This window comes from Lithobates pipiens, unplaced genomic scaffold (assembly GCF_037356315.1).
Source record: "Lithobates pipiens isolate NorthernLeopardFrog02 unplaced genomic scaffold, aLitPip1_a1.2 Scaffold_8, whole genome shotgun sequence".
In the NCBI taxonomy this organism is placed as follows: domain Eukaryota; kingdom Metazoa; phylum Chordata; class Amphibia; order Anura; family Ranidae; genus Lithobates; species Lithobates pipiens.
The window spans coordinates 305519747-305537962 of record NW_027507903.1 but is presented as its reverse complement, the minus strand read 5'-3'; the positions used below and the strand labels follow the sequence as shown (position 1 = coordinate 305537962).

Below are 18216 nucleotides of genomic sequence, written 5' to 3'. Positions count from 1 at the left end.
ATTTTCTGAATCAGGCTGCCTCTACTTCTTTAGTAAATCAACCTTTCTATGTATGGCATGCGATGGGGCTAATTTACTAACAAACTGTTCACTGTGCAAAGTGCGTTTTCACTTTGCAAGGTATATGTTTACTAAGCTTAGTAAACATGATGTGACAGAAGGTGTGTTCCCTTCAAATCAGTCAGGTTCTTTTAAAAAGCCTGTGTTTTTTTTTAACTACCCTTGCATATGATTTGGGGTTCAAAGTAAACACAGGTTTATCTTAATTACTAACACTGACTCTGAAAAGTGAACATTCACTATGCAAAGTTACCAGCCTCAACTCTATTAGTAAATCAACCCCAGCAGAGTTACTGTCACTGAGATGTTTTGGGACATAAAACATTCCTGATGAAAAAGTCATGGAATTAAATGCAATGTGAAGTACCACTGTACATTCTTATAGTTCTTACCAAAACATCAGCAACGCAGGCTAGGATGTTATTCTAGATAGGAAGATAGAAGGATTATTTTTTATTATTATAACAAACATCACAGTAAACATGACACTCTACAGTTCATTTTTTGATCTGTATGACATCATATATCAAACTAAAGTTGGTTCTTTTTACCTTTCACAATAAAAAATAAAACACCTTGGTCTAAACTGTATTACACCCACTCCAGATAACCAAGACATTATAAGGAAAAACAAATTTGACCTATAGCTAGCAAATTTCTGAAATCCAATCGAACCTACAGTTTAAACTAGTACATTCCTGGTGCATCAAAACAAAAAATGCTCAATGCTTTACACTTAAGTTTCTTGTTTGTCCTGTCTTAATCTTAGCAGAAAAGCCTGTCTACTGCCAGCAGCTGATGAGTGGGACCCTTGTTGTCTTGGGGAAGCATTGGTCTCATTGCAAAGATCCAAAAACCAAACCAGAGTCCAACGTATATATCTCTTCAATCAGCAGAGTTCACGCTGCCAGCTGATTGGAGAGCTCTACATCTAACTCGGCAGGGGACAATTCAGACTTCTGTAAAAGAGTTCACTGCTTCACCACAGAGAGCAAGGGTCCCACTCTGCAGCATGTTGTCAGGGGACAGGCTTTTAACTAAATCTGGGGCTAATTTTTAGGTAAATGATTTGTAAGACTTTTTTTCACACATTTTTATAAGCACCTTAAATCTTATTAGCTAATTTAAACTGAAAGTTGAATTGAGTTTTAAAATGAAACATGGCTATTTTACAATCAGGCATCAGGAAGATGTGCATACATTTTATGAAGAAGCAAGCAAGGAATATCAAAATGTTGGCACCGGGTATCTGATATAAATGTTACCCTTGGGGTTGTGGAAAATGTTGGTGTCATAGTTCATCTGGGCTAGGCCTAAGGCTTTGTTTAATTCAAGGGGTGGTCATAGGACTAGCGATAAGGTTTGGGTTTGCCAATATTTGTGAAGTTTGCAGACAGGTTCACCACCAGAAATAGGGTACAACCTGTAATGTAGAATGTAACTAGTCTTTACCCCTGGTCAGATGAGTAGCAAGAGCCAATAATTTGAGGGAATGGATAACCTAACCCTCTTTTTTATAAAAAGGTGGGCACACAGCAGTCATAGTGTCAGTGCGTGTTAGGGTTGTTAGGGAGAGCTGACAATCCTGTGGGGGAAAATACTGTTTATTCATTTAACATGTTATTTTTTTACTTATTTTTTTGGCATTGGTAATTATCCCCCAGATGGAATGGCCCAGCCCCAGATTTGCAAAAAATATGTATGTATATATATATATATATATATATATATATATATATATATATATATATATATATATATATATATATATAAATTGAAGCAAGCAATAGGGATCAGACAGTCTGCCACATGTCAAGAAGGATATATGGAGATGGATGCTTAAAGTGGTTGTAAAGGCAGAAGGTTTTTCATCTTAATGTATTCTATGCATTAAGATAAAAAGCCTTCTATATGCAGCAGCCCTCCTCAGCCCCCCTGATACTTACCTGAGGTCCCTCTCTGTCCAGGGATGTCTATGAGTGTCTTAGCCTTCCAAGATTCCCACTCCTGATTGGCTGAGAAGCAGCAGCACAGCCATTGGCTGTTGTCAATCAGAGTCAGCTAGCCAATCAGGGGAGGGCAGGGCTTTGTGTCTGAATGGACACAGGGAGCTGTGACTCGGCTCTGGTGCCCCCCATTACAATCACTTTAAGTTAACATTTGATCTGATGAAAGTTTTTTGTCTTTAGGTATCTTGATGCTATGATTAGTATAATTCATTCCTGACAGCCCCAAATTAAGCAAAAAAAATGCATATGGAGGATTTGTTAAAACTGGAGCAGGCAGAATCTGGAGCAGCGGTGCCAAGTAACTAATTGGCTTTTAGCTTTTGCTTGTTAATTTTTAAAATGAGAGCAACCGGTTGCCACGAACAGCTGCTCCAGATTCTGACTGCTTCAGTCTAAAGGCCTGTACACACAATATGAAAATCGGAAGTAAAATTTCGTCCGACGAACAATCTTCCAATTTTCAGATCATTAGTATGGTGCTTTCGACACCAGATTTAGATTTTTTGCATGTCAAAAACTGGATGTGCAGACTATAACATTTTTGTTGGATGTGAACACAATGTCCGATTTTCGTTTAATCAGTACAGTTTTCATCCGAAAAAAATTGTAAGAGCAAGACTATGCATGCTCAGAAAATGAAAGAATACATACAAAACTATTCAACACATTACATCATTTCTGAAGTTGAATTCTGTCATACAAGAATTTTCATGTGGTGAGTCACCTCTTCACTTTCGACATTAGACTACCATGCAACAAAACACATTTAAAAAAATGGGATCATGTGTGCAAGGCTTTAGTGAACTCCCCTCAGTATGTTTTAATGCTAAGTAAGATAAGGACTAGGGCAAAAGGGTTAACATGCTTAAGCTTTTATAAACTCCTTTCTTTTGGTATAGTTCAGTATAGTTTAATTATAAAAAATACAGTGTGTGATTTTTTTGTGAAATATTTGTATTTACCATAAAATCAAACAATATTTCAGCAACCTGGTCAGCAATTTGTTCGCAATTTTTAAGTGTAGGCACCTAAAAAGAAAACAAAAAATAAATCTCAAAGGTACAGTTAGATTAATTTCATGGCTACAAAACTGATAAGGATATGACAAGGATATGACATATCACTCAAGACTGACTACGACTGGCTAGCCAAGGAATTGTTCACATACCACCCATCAAAGAATTAAACAGTGATCAGAAGGACTTGGCAGTGGATGTGCACATGACTGCGGTTTAACCCCTTTGCGCCGACCCCTCCCGGACCTTTAAGAGGTTTCAGATGCCTAGAGGCGGGGCAGGGTTTATGATCATATGACAGGCGGGATTATCTGTCACAGCGATCACATGATCGTTAGTGACCGGTAACTGCTGTGTCTGCTAATTGGTAAGCAAATATGCAGTCACTCGGCACCAAGGTCCACCTGAAAAGAGGCCACATATTTGCTTAATGTTCGGTCCTAGGGGTTAAGTTAAGCAAAAATGAGGATTTAAATCTTTTCCTAACCCAGTAATCAGTGAGAGGGAGGTGGGAGGGAATGGAGGGGTTTAATTTCATCCTACAGCTAGGCTTTAAATGAATGTGTGTTGCTAACATACTGTACCTGTCATTAGGCTGAAGCAAAAGATACAGTATATAACTATAGTGTATTTTTACAGAGCTAAGCTATGCTTTCTACATTTGCATTTTCCAAATATATTGTATCATGTTTGTTTTTGGTATAGGAAATTTTACCACTCTAATTCCAAGCAAACTGTCCAGAGTACAGCCAACAGCTTCCTGAAAGAAAACACATCCAAATTTAGAAACAAATGCAGAATTAGAAAATGAAAAATATATGACATTTATGAGTATATGCTACTCTACTATAAACAATGCCAATGAATATATAATATGCAAATGCCAGTAGCCAACCTCTGCTTTATGTGATACTTTTGCATTGGGGGTCATATTTGCATGGAAGGCCACTGTCCCTGTCCTTGCATTAAATCAGTAGGTTCTGATGTTTTTACCTGTCGGATGAGCATTGTCCAATGCTGCCTGACAGGTGGCAGTGGAAAGTACATTTCTTCCAAGTTTTCTGAAACAATTACCAAGCGTACAGGGCACTAAGGAGTATTTAGCTACAGATAGGAAACAATAAGAGGAAGAAAGGACACAGGGCTTCTATTTCTGTAACCTGTTTGTTTCAATTTCATTGCTGGCCCTGCTGATACAATTTATGTATTTACATCACAATCTAAGTACCGTTGCATTTACCCTAATGCCAGTCATATGAGGTAACTATTTAGTTATTGAATTTTGCAGAGATGGGGAAATCTTGAGGACCTACAGTATTTTCCCATCAAGTCACCTTAAGGCCTTATTTACACTTGCATTGCTTATTAATATACACTATATTACCAAAAGTATTGGGGCTCCTGCCTTTACACGCACATGAATTTTAATGGCATCCTGATCTTAGTCCGTAGAGCTCAATATCCAGTTGGCCCACCCTTTGCAGCTATAACAGCTTCAACTCTTCTGGGAAGGCTGTCCACAAGGTTTAGGAGTGGGTCTATGAGAATGTTTAACCATTTTTCCAGAAGCGCATTTTTGAGATCAGGCACTGATATGGATGAGAAGACCTGGCTTGTAGTCTCTGCTCTAATTCATCCCAAAGGTGTTTTATCGGGTTTAGGTCAGGACTCACTTTCCATTTGACATCACTTCCCCTTTAAAACAAGTAGAAAACATACAAAGAGCTTTGTCAAGCTTCATTAAAGCAGTACCTCCCAGTCTTTGCTCTAATTCATCCCAAAGGTGTTCTATTGGGTCGAATTAAGAACTGTACAGGTCAGTCAAGTTCCTACACCCCAAACTCGCTCATCCATGTCTTTGTGGACCTTGTTTGTGCCCTGGTGCGTATTGGTGTTGGAACAGGAAGGGGCCATCCCCAAGCTGTTCCCACAAAGCGAGCATGAAATTGTCTAAAATTTATTGGTATGCTGATGCCTTAAGAGTTCCCTTCACTGGAACTAAGGGCAAAACAACCCCTGGAAAACAACCCCACACCATAATCTCCCGTCCACCAAATGAATTGGACCAGTGCACAAAGCAAGGTCCATTAAGACATGGATGAGTGAGTTTGGGGTGGAGGACTTGCCTGGCCTGCACCATTTTGACCTCAACCCGATAGAACACTTTTGGGATGAATTAGAGTGGAGACTGCAAGCTTGTCAAATGCCTTTTGTGTCTTTTCTACTTGTTTTAAAGGGAAAGTGATGTCAAATGGAAAGTGAGGATGAGGAAGCCATCAGATGTAAGATGTAGCTAGGTGTTGGTGTGGTATCTGGTTTCTGGGCTTATTAGTACCCCACTCAGCATATCAGTTTCCCAGCTCAATAAATCTCCCATTCAGCATTTTCCTGGACCAGTAGTACCCCCTGCTCAGTAGCACATTCCCCCCTCAGTAGTATCCCATCAGTGGCACATTATCCAACCCCATCAGTAGTACACTCACCCCCCTTAGTAGTACCCCTCTGCTCAGTAGTACTCAACCTACTCAGTAATACATTCTATACTGCCCTTATCAATAGAACACCCCACTTGGTAGTACATACCTCACACATCTGCTCAGTAGTACCCTCCACTCAGTAGTATATTACCTCCCACAGCTCCCCACTCGATAGTACATTCCCACCCCTCCCCCCCCCACTCCCTGTTCAGTAGTACATTCCCAATTACCTCCCGCTCACTAGTACATTTCCCATAGTCCCCTTCCTACTCAATAATGCCCACTTGCTTAGCAGTACATTCCCTCTCTGAAAGTAGTATCCCCCTCCCCACTAGGTAGTAACACCCCTCCACCTTCCAGGCTCCCCTTCGCTTAGTAGTAATCCCCCCTGCACACATTTCCTTCCCCTCCCAAGACACTCTGCTGGCCCCCTGTTCTACTAAAACTCCATACTGCTGATCTCCTTCTGATCATCCATTCTGCTGATCTCCTTCTTTGCTGATCTGATCTGTTACTCTGCTGATTCCCTGCCAATCAGTTTCCTGTTTCATCTCCACTCATTTTATTGCTGTATCACTCCTGCACTGTACACACGTGTGATATCTGCTGATCCCCCACCTTCCTGCTTCTCCATACTGAACATCACAGCCTGGACATGAACACAAAGCACAGCTAACACTAAATAAGTGCCCCTCAACAGCTGCAGGTGGGGTTAGAGAGCACCTATTTTACACGTAAAACCCAGTGGTTGGGCTGTGTTTTTACCACCCCTCGACCACTCTACCTGTTGCTGCTGAGGCAGCAGCTGGGGGTGTACACATGTCTCAGTCACAATGTTTTGCTAAGTTGCAGGAATTATGCCTCCTGTTGTGCATTCAAGTGAATGCTACTGCACACAAGGTTGTTGTACATTAATTAGAGAGTTAAAACAGGCAGTGAGGAGATATTACATCACCTCCTCACTGCCTTTCTATTGCTGTCAGAAAAACAATCTTGTTTAGATAGCAAAGCAAGTCTAAACAAGGCCATACAATTCTATGGGGGATTTAGATGCTGCAAAGCACGATAAAATGGGGTATACATTTTGAAGCAAAATAAAGCAAAGCATACTCAACAATGAGTACAGCACTGTACGGTAACCAATTCATTTAGTGAGTGGTGCTTTGATTGGTATTTGGAGTGCTTTAAAAAGTTGTCAAATTACACATTTTAAAGCAAGTGTAAATGAGGCCTAAGAAATAAATATAAAATATAAAATTTTTCTTCAGTGGATGTTTATGGTGAACACAGGAAGGTGGCGCTGCCCCTTAACTGAAGAGTAAGGATGAGCCGAACACCCCTGGTTCAGTTGGCACCAGAACCCACTAACAGACCTAAACTTTGTGTGAACTTTAGAACCCTATTAAAGTCTCTGGGACTCGAACGTTCAAAATCAAAAGTACTAATTTTAAAGGCTTATATGTAAGTTATTGTCATAAAAAGTGTTTGGGGACCCGGGTCCTGCCCCAGGGGACATGTATCAATGCAAATTTATTTTTTTAAACGTAATTTTTCAGAAACAGTGATTTTAATAATGCTTAAAGTGAAACAATAAAAGTGTAATATTCCTTTAAATTTTGTACCTGGGGGGTGTGTATAGTATGCCTATAAAGGGGCACATGTTTCCCTTGCTTAGAACTGTCCCTGCACAAAGTGTAATTTCTGCAGGAAAAAAAGTCATTTAAAAGCACTCGTGGCTATAATGAATTGTCAGCCCCCCGCAATACATTTCACTTTAAGCATTATTAAAATCACCGCTCCGGAAAAAATTGATGTTTTTAAAAGTTTTTTTTGCATTGTTACATGTCCCCTGGGGCAGGACCCAGGTCCCCAAACACTTTTTATGACAATAACTTGCATATAATCCTTTAAAATTAGCACTTTAGATTTCTCCCATAGACTTTTACAGGGTGTTCCCGCGGTTTTTCGAATTTGCCACGAACACCCCAAATTGTTTACTGTTCGGCGAACAGGTGGACAGGCAATGTTCGAGTCGAACATGAGTTCGACTCGAACTTGAAGCTCATCCCTACTGAAGAGTGACCTTCAGAAGTGTATCACACTTTGCATCAGTGAGTGCAAGTGTTAAATGAATCCACAATAGTGTAGTGTATTAAACCACTAAAAATGCATATGGCATTAAATAAACTGTATAGTGCAATGTGCTAATATATCACCAAGTGTGTGACACAGCCTACCATAAATGTGCAATTTGATTACACAAATACATGATTAATTCAAAATAAAAACTGTGAATATATGAAAAAATATAGATATACTCCCCTAAAAAATAATCCTTCAAAAATGTGGAACCAAAGGGAAGCACTACTGTCACTTCATAATTTTGCTGCACTTGAGTCACGAATAAGTGTATGCACAGAGCACTTTGGACATCTGCATAAGTCACTTGAGAATATTGCATATATTTATACTAAAGACTGGATCATTATATATATATATATATATATATATATATATATATACACAAATATATATATATATATATATATATATATATATATATATATACGGTATATATATATATATACAAATATATATATATATATATATATATATATATATATATATATATATATATATATATATATATATATATTGTATATATATATATATTTGTATATATATATATATATATATATATATATATATATATATATATATATATATATATATATATATGTATATATATATATATATATATATATATACACATATATATATACTATATATTACTATATATATATATTTACATGAGGACATTCAGTTTTGGTTAATTTTTTTAGGTTTATTTTTTAGAGGAGAGGATATCCTGCACCTGGTGTACCGCGGATGGGATGATCGTTCCGGATATTGCTATTAAAGCAAACCTGATTACATGCGCTCTACCCCTGCAGGGGTAAAAAGATCTGGTGAGTGTGGAACTGAAGGGGAGTGCTACTGTCACTTCATCATTTTGCTGGACATCTGCACAAGTCACTTGGGGATATTGCATATAGTTATACTAAAGACTGGATCATTTATCATATGTGTATATATATGTATATATATATACACACATATATATATATATATATATATATATATATATATATATATATATATATATATTTATTTTACATTACATTACATTTTTGGAGGATTATATTTTAGAGCAGTATAGAGAAATGTTTTCATATATTCACAGTTTTTTTTAATTAATCGTGTATTTGTGTAATCAAATTGCACATTTATGGTAGGCTGTGTCACACACTTGGTGATATATTAGCACATTGCACTTTACAGTTTATTTATTACCATATGCATTTTTGGTTTAATACACTACGCTATTGCAGATTAATTTAACACTTGCACTCACTAATGCAAAGTGTGATACACTTCCAAAGGTCCCTCATCAGTTAAGGGGCAGCACCACCTTCCTCTTTCTTATACCTCTGTAGTTGCTCCAATTTTTGGAGTTTACCAGAGGAGGCAGCAGCCCAACATAATCCTAAATGCAGAATCGTATTAACTATATGGTGAACACAGGTTAGCTAGCCTGACAAGTCTTTAATAATTATCCTACAACATTAACTTTTTGTAAGGTAGGTACTCCTGCGCTAAAAGGAATTTATGATATATTCAAATAATGGGTGCTGCAACCACCGTATGGACCAAACTCGTGTCCAAATTTGTGTAAGTTGTGGAGAAGGGGGGTGGTGTTGCGCTCCTTATAATGTATTTTTCTTGTGATGTGTTACCACAATATTACCAAAATATCAATTATATACCTGACTGTTCTTTATCACGATTATCGGTAAGGTGCATAAGTGCAAAATCAATAAATAATCTAAATTACTTGGCAAATATGTTAAAAAAACATAGTAGTTTTTCACTTGTGCAAAAACAGCAAAAAGCAAAATAAACAATATCTAAGTGATATAAATATTATCAACATAAAAAGTGTGGCTATAGGTGGTTATATCGCTGTGTAAAGTATATAGAACATAGGTGAATGGTTCATACAGTGACTGGTATACAAACGAATAAAGCAAAACAAAATATAGTTAAAAAATATATAAATGGCGTATACAAAAAATATTTTAAATCATCTAACTAAACAAATGTTCAGTGCGGTATTGGACCTTTGATCCTTAGTCCAATGTGCAATATTAGTGCAAACGTGCAAAGTGTTTCACTGGAACACTGTGTATAACTGTCTTGGCATCATCCCAGTTGAAATCACGTGTGTGACGTAACGCGTAGGACCCGAGGCTAATCAGATACCGGAACAGACGCTCAGACACTGAGACACGAGCTAGGCGCTCGTTTTTACAACGCCATTATAACCCCACAAAAATGTGAGTTTTTTTAATATATGCAAATAAAAGTTTTATTTCCATTCAAAAATACTACACTATGGTGGGCCTCCTTTATCTCTTTTAAATGTACATTGAGAACCCTATGATCTGAAGCACCCAGTGGAAAGAGAGGAAGAAAAGGATCATTCCTACCTCTCCCCCCATTCCCTTGGCTCCACTTAAAAGTGAACGAATGCCTAGGAAAAGATCGAGTTGAAGGGACCCCCCCTCCTCCTTTAATTATTCTGCTACATGCTGTTTACCTTACAGCAGTAAGGTAATCATTTACTTTTACCACGGGTGTCATTGACACTGAAGATTTATCCTATTTTCTGCACTTAAAGGCACAGTGTCACTTTAATGCCAAGACAGTTATACACAGTGTTCCAGTGAAACACTTTGCACGTTTGCACTAATATTGCACATTGGACTAAGGATCAAAGGTCCAATACCGCACTGAACATTTGTTTAGTTAGATGATTTAAAATATTTTTTGTATACGCCATTTATATATTTTTTAACTATATTTTGTTTTGCTTTATTCGTTTCTATACCAGTCACTGTATGAACCATTCACCTATGTTCTATATACTTTACACAGCGATATAACCACCTATAGCTACACTTTTTATGTTGATAATATTTATATCACTTAGATATTGTTTATTTTGCTTTTTGCTGTTTTTGCACATGTGAAAAACTACTATGTTTTTTTAACATATTTGCCAAGTAATTTAGATTATTTATTGATTTTGCACTTATGCACCTTACCGATAATCGTGATAAAGAACAGTCAGGTATATAATTGATATTTTGGTAATATTGTGGTAACACACCACAAGAAAAATACATTATAAGGAGCGTAACACCACTCCCCTTCTCCACAACATTAACTTTTTATTTCAAATTATAATCAGTTATGGTAAGATGGGCTTAAAGGAAAGCCCTCCAACAATCCAGTACAAAGAAAAAAATGATTTACATTTCTCAATCCGTGTCAACAATTTTTTCCATGCAGAACAGCTGTTTTATAGCACAGACTATTTCTATAAAACTATTTATCATAAACCGCATACACTTGTTTCAGGCTAGTTGGTTACCCTCATGAACAAAATCAAAATAATGACTTCTAAGTAGTAAAATAAATATATCTAAAACCAAAACTTTTTTTTATTTTGGGTAGAATGGAACAGGGTTAAAGCACTCATTTTTGAGAGTTCCCTTCTATTCATGTTATAATAGGATAACAGCAGCAGGTAAGATGACATTTTCCCAAAGTGATATAAATCCCCTCCTCATACATTTGTCACTGGAACAAGTATCTCCATTGGAAGATTTAAACTTCATTTTTGTTTTGATGAGAACTCCAAACTTAAAATGTCTCTTTCATTTTCATTACCAGTGAAATTGGTCACCAGGACATTTGAAGAGGATGAACCTCCTGAGCAGCGATACAGAGAGCAATGAAAAAATGTCTCTTTTCTAACTCTTTACTTCTCTATCCAAATTTTAAACAAAAAGTTTTGGGTTTAGACAGACTTTAATATCCAGTATATTTTCAATGATTTAGATAAAGGCTGGAAAAAATATCTTGTGCATAAAAATGGGTTATGTGGTTTATCAAATATAAAATGAATATAATTTCACTTTCAATTTTACTTTGAATGTTACACCATGTGGATAGAAATTACACATTTATTAAGTTTGAAAATTGTATCAATTATTTACCAACAATGTGTTAACTTCATTTAGAAAATCCATAAAGAGTTCCTGATTTTGTGTTGTCTAAAAATAAATAAAACAAATATAGTAAATGCAAAAATTCCCCCACTTTACTAAGTAAATATTTTGTCAAAATTCTAAACAATAACAGCCATCTGCTCTAGCTTCAAATACTTATGGCACAAGAAGTAAGTTAAACAGATAACAATTGTTATTATAAAAACATGCTTTTCATTCTGTAAGGCACATTTTATTAATATATATTACATGCTAAAATTATGTATAGGGATTTCAAGGGCATTTGTGTTTAGTTAGTTGTACGGTCTTATTAATAAAATAGCTGTATGTTTAAATAAAAATGTCTTGCTAATTGCGCACATGAGGTTTCCCTCCCGTATAAATGTTGGGGTAATTTACTGAAATTTAAAGTATGACAGCCCATCTTTGTATCTTTACAATGTAAATTATTTAGTAAATCATCACCATATTATAGATCATTGGTATTAGATAATGGTTTTTGCAGTATTTTGTTTTTTTTAAGTTGGTGTTGATAATCTTTGCCTTTGTTGCAGGTTTAACATATAGATTTCTGAGAAAAGAAACCTGGGGACTTTATGGTGTCTTCTGATTAATTGTCAATGTCATTTTATCTTTACCTTTGCAAGTTGATATTTGCACAAAAGATTTCCCAACTGCTGAAGAAATTGTGGTGCATCATTCTAGAACAAAAAAATATTTATATATATTATGATATGATTTTTTTGTGGTTCAGAATCTACAATCTAAACATACATATTTTGTGAAGAAGTGAATTTGTGTCATGTATAGGAAGACAATGTAACTAACAAATAATGATACATTACAAAATAAAAAAAATATTCAATCAACTTTTAGTTGTCTGTTTATTCATGCCTTCACTTTAGATTTATACAACTTTCAGATTAGATTCAATTAAAAAAAATGTTTGCATCTTGGATAAAAACATGAATACATAGATCTGTTATACATGTAAAAAACATTAAAATGTAAATGTGTATTTGCATAGTAATAAAGTTGTACTTACCTGAAAAAGCTGTATAAGACAAGTATTTTGAATGGTAGCAGCTGACAAGTCTAAGAAAAAAAAAATATTATGATTAATACATTATTTATGGACTGTATTTGTACAATTTCCAATTGTCAAACATGCTCTATGATATGTGTTTTAAAACACAACTTTTGGATTTTTTTTTCAAAATAATACACATTCAAAAACATCAAATGACATTAGAATCTAAACAGTCTAACAATATATTTTATGTCTTTAAAATATATAACCATATGTTTTTAAATTTTGATTATTTTTTATTTACCGAGGCTGCTGGTCAAGGTCAATAGCAAAAAAGTCACAGCAAGCTTCATCATAGAACTGTATTGCTTGTATGGAGTCACACAATTAGAATGCTAATAAAAGCTTCTTTGAGTAAAATGTCTTAATAGATCTATTTATAATGGGATTGCGTGTTTCAATTTTACAGTCATTTACAGAGGTTTATCTTCTTCACAATCTTTAAAGTTTGCTTTATTTTATTTATTTAGTATTTGTGAGCTCTAAACCCTATTATTTACTAGGTACAAGATGAATAAAGGATATATGTTTACATCTCAATGTTTAATGTTCCTTCATGTTTCACCTTCCAGGTTCAGTTGGTTTTGTCATGGATATGAGCACAACAGGTCATTGTTATAAGAAGGTTGTGGCGTATGTACACCTTTCAATAGAAATGTATACTGAAAAGGGTCACCTTGTATTGCTCAGTGTAAACTTGTTGTCAACCCTTAATGAAAATACCCCCTTCCCTCTTGGTTTGCTATACTCTGGCAAATAACAAGTTCTAATCCAGACTCCAGCTGACTGCAGGCCCTAGTCCAATTTGTGGCTGTGATGTTACGTGTCCACTCCTATAATCTACCATAATCCTACTTGAACTGTTTTCACAGCCAAAGTGCATCATTGGCTGGTTAGTCAGAGTCAGCTAATCAGGGGTTCTTGCTAAACTCAATTCTTGAATTATGCTAAAGATTTTTTTCCCCTTCATTTCATAGAAGAGTGATGGCAAAAAAAAGACTATGCAGTCCATCAAGTCTGCCCTTTTGTTTCAATGCATATGTTTTTTTTAAACTATTTTCGTGTGAGTATAGATCTATGTTTGTTTCAAGCATTTATGAATCCACTTAGGCCGCGTACACACGCGCGGACTGTTTGCCCAACCTTGTTCGTCAAACAGTTTCGGCAAACAGTCCGCTCAAAATTTGCATGAGCGGACTTGCCCACACACGAGCGGACTGTTTGATGAACAAGGTTGGGCAAACAGTTCGCTCAACTTTTGAAATGAACGGACTCGCCCACGTAAGGAGGAGGCAAATCCGCCCATTTCGAGCGCGTGTACAGGTAGGCGGGGCCCGCGAGGGAGACGTCGCGGGCTCCGCCGCCTGGAATGGGCTTAAAGGGGAACCCCAACGCCGAAAAAAATCGGCGTGGGGGTTCCCCCAAAGTCCACACCAGACCCTTGTCCGAGCACGCTACCCGGCCGGCCAGGAAAGGGGGGCGAGCGAGCGCGCCCCCCCCTCCTGAGCCGTACCAGGCCGCGTGCCCTCAACATGGGGGGGTGCCTTGGGGAAGGGGGGGCCGCGCGGCCCCCCCACCCCAAAGCACCTTGTCCCCATGTTGATGAGGACAAGGGCCTCTTCCCGACAACCCTGGCCGTTGGTTGTCGGGGTCTGCGGGCGGGGGGCTTATCGGAATCCGGGAGCCCCCTTTAAGAAGGGGGCCCCCGGATACCGGCCCCCCACCCTATGTGAATGAGTATGGGGTACAATGTACCCCTACCCATTCACCTGTGAAATAAAGTACAAAAAAAAACACAACACAGGGAAAAAGTATTTTATTGCACAGCTCCGGGGGTCTTCCGTCTTCGGGGGTCTTCTCGCCGGACTCCTCCGCTATCTGTGTGTAGCTCTTTTACTAGCGGAGGAGTCCGGCTTTCTTCCTCCCCGCCGCCGGCCTCTTCTCCCGACTTCGGGGGTCTTGTCCCCCTCTTCGGTTCTTCTGCCGGGCCACCGCGCCTTCTTGTAGCTCTTTTACAGGCGGTGGCCCGGTCTTCTGTCGCCGCTGTCGTCGTCGTCGCCGCCGCCGCCGCCGCCGCCTTCCGTTCTTGTTCTTCTTCTTGTTCTTCTTCTTCTTCTCCTGGAGATGTTGACTCGACGATCTCTCCGGCCGGAATGCCAGAGCCAAGCTGTGCGGTCACTTATATAGTGACAATGGGGCGGTGTCACATGGTATATGTCACATGGGTTGGTCACATGGTGACCCCGCCCCCTTACGATGTCATAGTCCCCATGTGACATCAACCCATGTGACCAACCCATGTGACATATACCATGTGACACCGCCCCATTGTCACTATATAAGTGACCGCACAGCGCGGCTCTGGCATTCCGGCCGGAGAGCTCGTCGAGTCAACATCTCCAGGAGAAGAAGAAGAAGAACAAGAAGAAGAACAAGAACGGAAGGCGGCGGCGGCGGCGGCGGCGGCGACGACGACAGCGGCGACAGAAGACCGGGCCACCGCCTGTAAAAGAGCTACAAGAAGGCGCGGTGGCCCGGCAGAAGAACCGAAGAGGGGGACAAGACCCCCGAAGTCGGGAGAAGAGGCCGGCGGCGGGGAGGAAGAAAGCCGGACTCCTCCGCTAGTAAAAGAGCTACACACAGATAGCGGAGGAGTCCGGCGAGAAGACCCCCGAAGACGGAAGACCCCCGGAGCTGTGCAATAAAATATTTTTTCCCTGTGTTGTGTTTTTTTTTGTACTTTATTTCACAGGTGAATGGGTAGGGGTACATTGTACCCCATACTCATTCACATAGGGTGGGGGGCCGGTATCCGGGGGCCCCCTTCTTAAAGGGGGCTCCCGGATTCCGATAAGCCCCCCGCCCGCAGACCCCGACAACCAACGGCCAGGGTTGTCGGGAAGAGGCCCTTGTCCTCATCAACATGGGGACAAGGTGCTTTGGGGTGGGGGGGCCGCGCGGCCCCCCCTTCCCCAAGGCACCCCCCCATGTTGAGGGCACGCGGCCTGGTACGGCTCAGGAGGGGGGGCGCGCTCGCTCGCCCCCCTTTCCTGGCCGGCCGGGTAGCGTGCTCGGACAAGGGTCTGGTGTGGACTTTGGGGGAACCCCCACGCCGATTTTTTTCGGCGTTGGGGTTCCCCTTTAAGCCCATTCCAGGCGGCGGAGCCCGCGACGTCTCCTTCGCGGGCCCCGCCTACCTGTACACGCGCTCGAAATGGGCGGACTTTCCGAGCGGGAACAGTCCGCTCATTTCGAAAGTACAGCGGACAAGCCCACACACGGGCGGACTGTTCGCTCAAACACAGTTTCAGCGGACAGTTTTTCGGAATTTCCGAAAGACTTTGTCCGTCCAACTGTCCGCTGAAACTGTCCGCTGAAAGCCCACACACGAGCGGACTGTCCGCCCAAACACTGTTCAGCGGACAAGGTTGGGCGAACAGTCCGCCCGTGTGTACGCGGCCTTACTGCTGACTGACTCACTACATCTGCTGGAAGCCTATTCCAAGCATCAACTATTTTTCGGTAAAATAATACTTTCTAAGAATTGTTTCAAAATTTTCTCATGTTCTTTTTAATCATGTCTCCTCTTTCCCTTCTTTCTTTTAGACTGTGCATATGAAATTCCTGCAGACTCTCCTGATGTTTTATCCCTCAGACCTTTCACCATCTCAGTATCAATATCTTTTTGTAAGTGGGGTCTCTAGTAATGAAAACAGTATTCTAAGTGAATATCAAACTAAAAATCTATATAGGAAAATCAGAGCCTTTTTAGTTTTTATATACTGTAATGTATTTTTGCTATAGCCTGGCAGTATTGTTAATTTACAGTCCAGGGTCCCTCGTTCCAAAATATGTTAATATGTTAAAGTAGAACTAGAAATAGAATAAAACATGTCATACAAGTACAGTGTATATCCAATCTGTCTAAAGCTTTAACCCAGTTGTTTTTATTTGTCTAGTCTATGTTACATCAATTGTTAAAGATTGGATGACAGCACAGTTGCCTGTAGCTCACACATTGGTTTGGCAGAACAATCCAGGATGCCTGTGGCCAATTACAGCTCAGGCTGTGTAGTACACACCCCACACTATATAAGGCTGCCAGCGCAGCGTCTGCAGGAGTTAGTCGGTGTTGTATGGGTGCCTTCAGCGCAGTATACACCTGTATCTACCTATATTGCTCTTCTCTAATTGAGCCATCTGCAGGAGTTAGTGGGTGTTGTCTGTGTGCCTTCAGCGCAGTATACACCTGTATCTACCTATATTGCTCTTCTCTAATTGAGCCATCTGCCATCTGCAGGAGTTAGTGGGTGTTGTCTGTGTGCCTTCAGCACAGTATACACCTGTATCTTCCTATATTGCTCTTCTCTAATTGAACCATCTGCAATCTGCAGGAGTTAATGGGTGTTGTCTGTGTGCCTTCAGCGCAGTATACACCTGTATCTACCTATATTGTTCTTCTCTAATTGAGCCATTTGCCATCTGCAGGAGTTAGTGGGTGTTGTCTGTGTGCTTTCAGCACAGTATACACCTGTAGCTACCTATATTGCTGTTCTCTAATTGAGCCATCTGCAGGAGTTAGTGGGTGTTGTGTGCTTCCAGCGCAGTATACACCTGTAGCTACCTATATTGCTGTTCTCTAATGAGCCATCTGCAGGAGTTAGTTGGTGTTGTGTGCCTCCAGTGCAGTATACACCTGTAGCTACCTATATTGTTGTTCTCTAATTGAGCCATCTGCAGGAGTTAGTGGGTGTTGTGTGCCTCCAGCACAGTATACACCTGTAGCTACCTATATTGCTGTTCTCTAATTGAGCCATCTGCCATCTGCAGGAGTTAGTTGGTGTTGTGTACCTCCAGTGCAGTATACACCTGTAGCTACCTATATTGCTGTTCTCTAATTGAGCCATCTGCAGGAGTTAGTTGGTGTTGTGTGCCTCCAGCTCAGTATACACCTGTAGCTACCTATATTGCTCTTCTCTAATTGAGCCATCTGCAGGAGTTAGTGGGTGTCGTGTGCCTCCAGCTCAGTATACACCTGTAGCTACCTATATTGCTCTTCTCTAATTGAGCCATCTGCAGGAGTTAGTTGGTGTTGTGTGCCTCCAGTGCAGTATACACCTGTAGCTGCCTATATTGCTGTTCTCTAATTGAGCCATCTGCAGGAGTTAGTGGGTGTTGTGTGCCTCCAGCACAGTATACACCTGTAGCTACCTATATTGCTGTTCTTTAATGGAGCCATCTGCAGGAGTTAGTTGGTGTTGTGTGCCTCCAGCACAGCACAGTATACACCGGTATCTACTCTTTAATTGCTGGTGTTCTATAATAAAGGCATCTGCAGAAGTTAGTGGGTGTTTTGTGCCTGCAGCACAGCACCGTATACACTGGTATCTACCCTTTAATTGCTGGTGTTCTATAATAAAGGCATCT

General features: G+C 39.8%; 1 protein-coding gene across 1 annotated transcript in view; it reads right to left on the bottom strand.

Annotated features, from left to right (window-relative positions):
- Window positions 1-13152, bottom strand: part of LOC143960885 (uncharacterized) — a 42086-nt gene extending 28934 nt beyond the window's left edge. Inside the window, exons 1-7 of the mRNA XM_077469864.1 lie at window positions 13034-13152; window positions 12745-12794; window positions 12338-12400; window positions 11688-11744; window positions 3801-3845; window positions 3032-3097; window positions 453-485 (exon numbers count right to left, since the gene is read on the bottom strand). Of these exons, the coding sequence (XP_077325990.1) occupies window positions 453-485; window positions 3032-3097; window positions 3801-3845; window positions 11688-11744; window positions 12338-12400; window positions 12745-12794; window positions 13034-13085 (366 nt within the window). The 5' untranslated portion in view covers window positions 13086-13152. The remainder of the gene's footprint in view (window positions 1-452; window positions 486-3031; window positions 3098-3800; window positions 3846-11687; window positions 11745-12337; window positions 12401-12744; window positions 12795-13033) is intronic.
- Between the last annotated feature and the right edge of the window lie 5064 nt (window positions 13153-18216).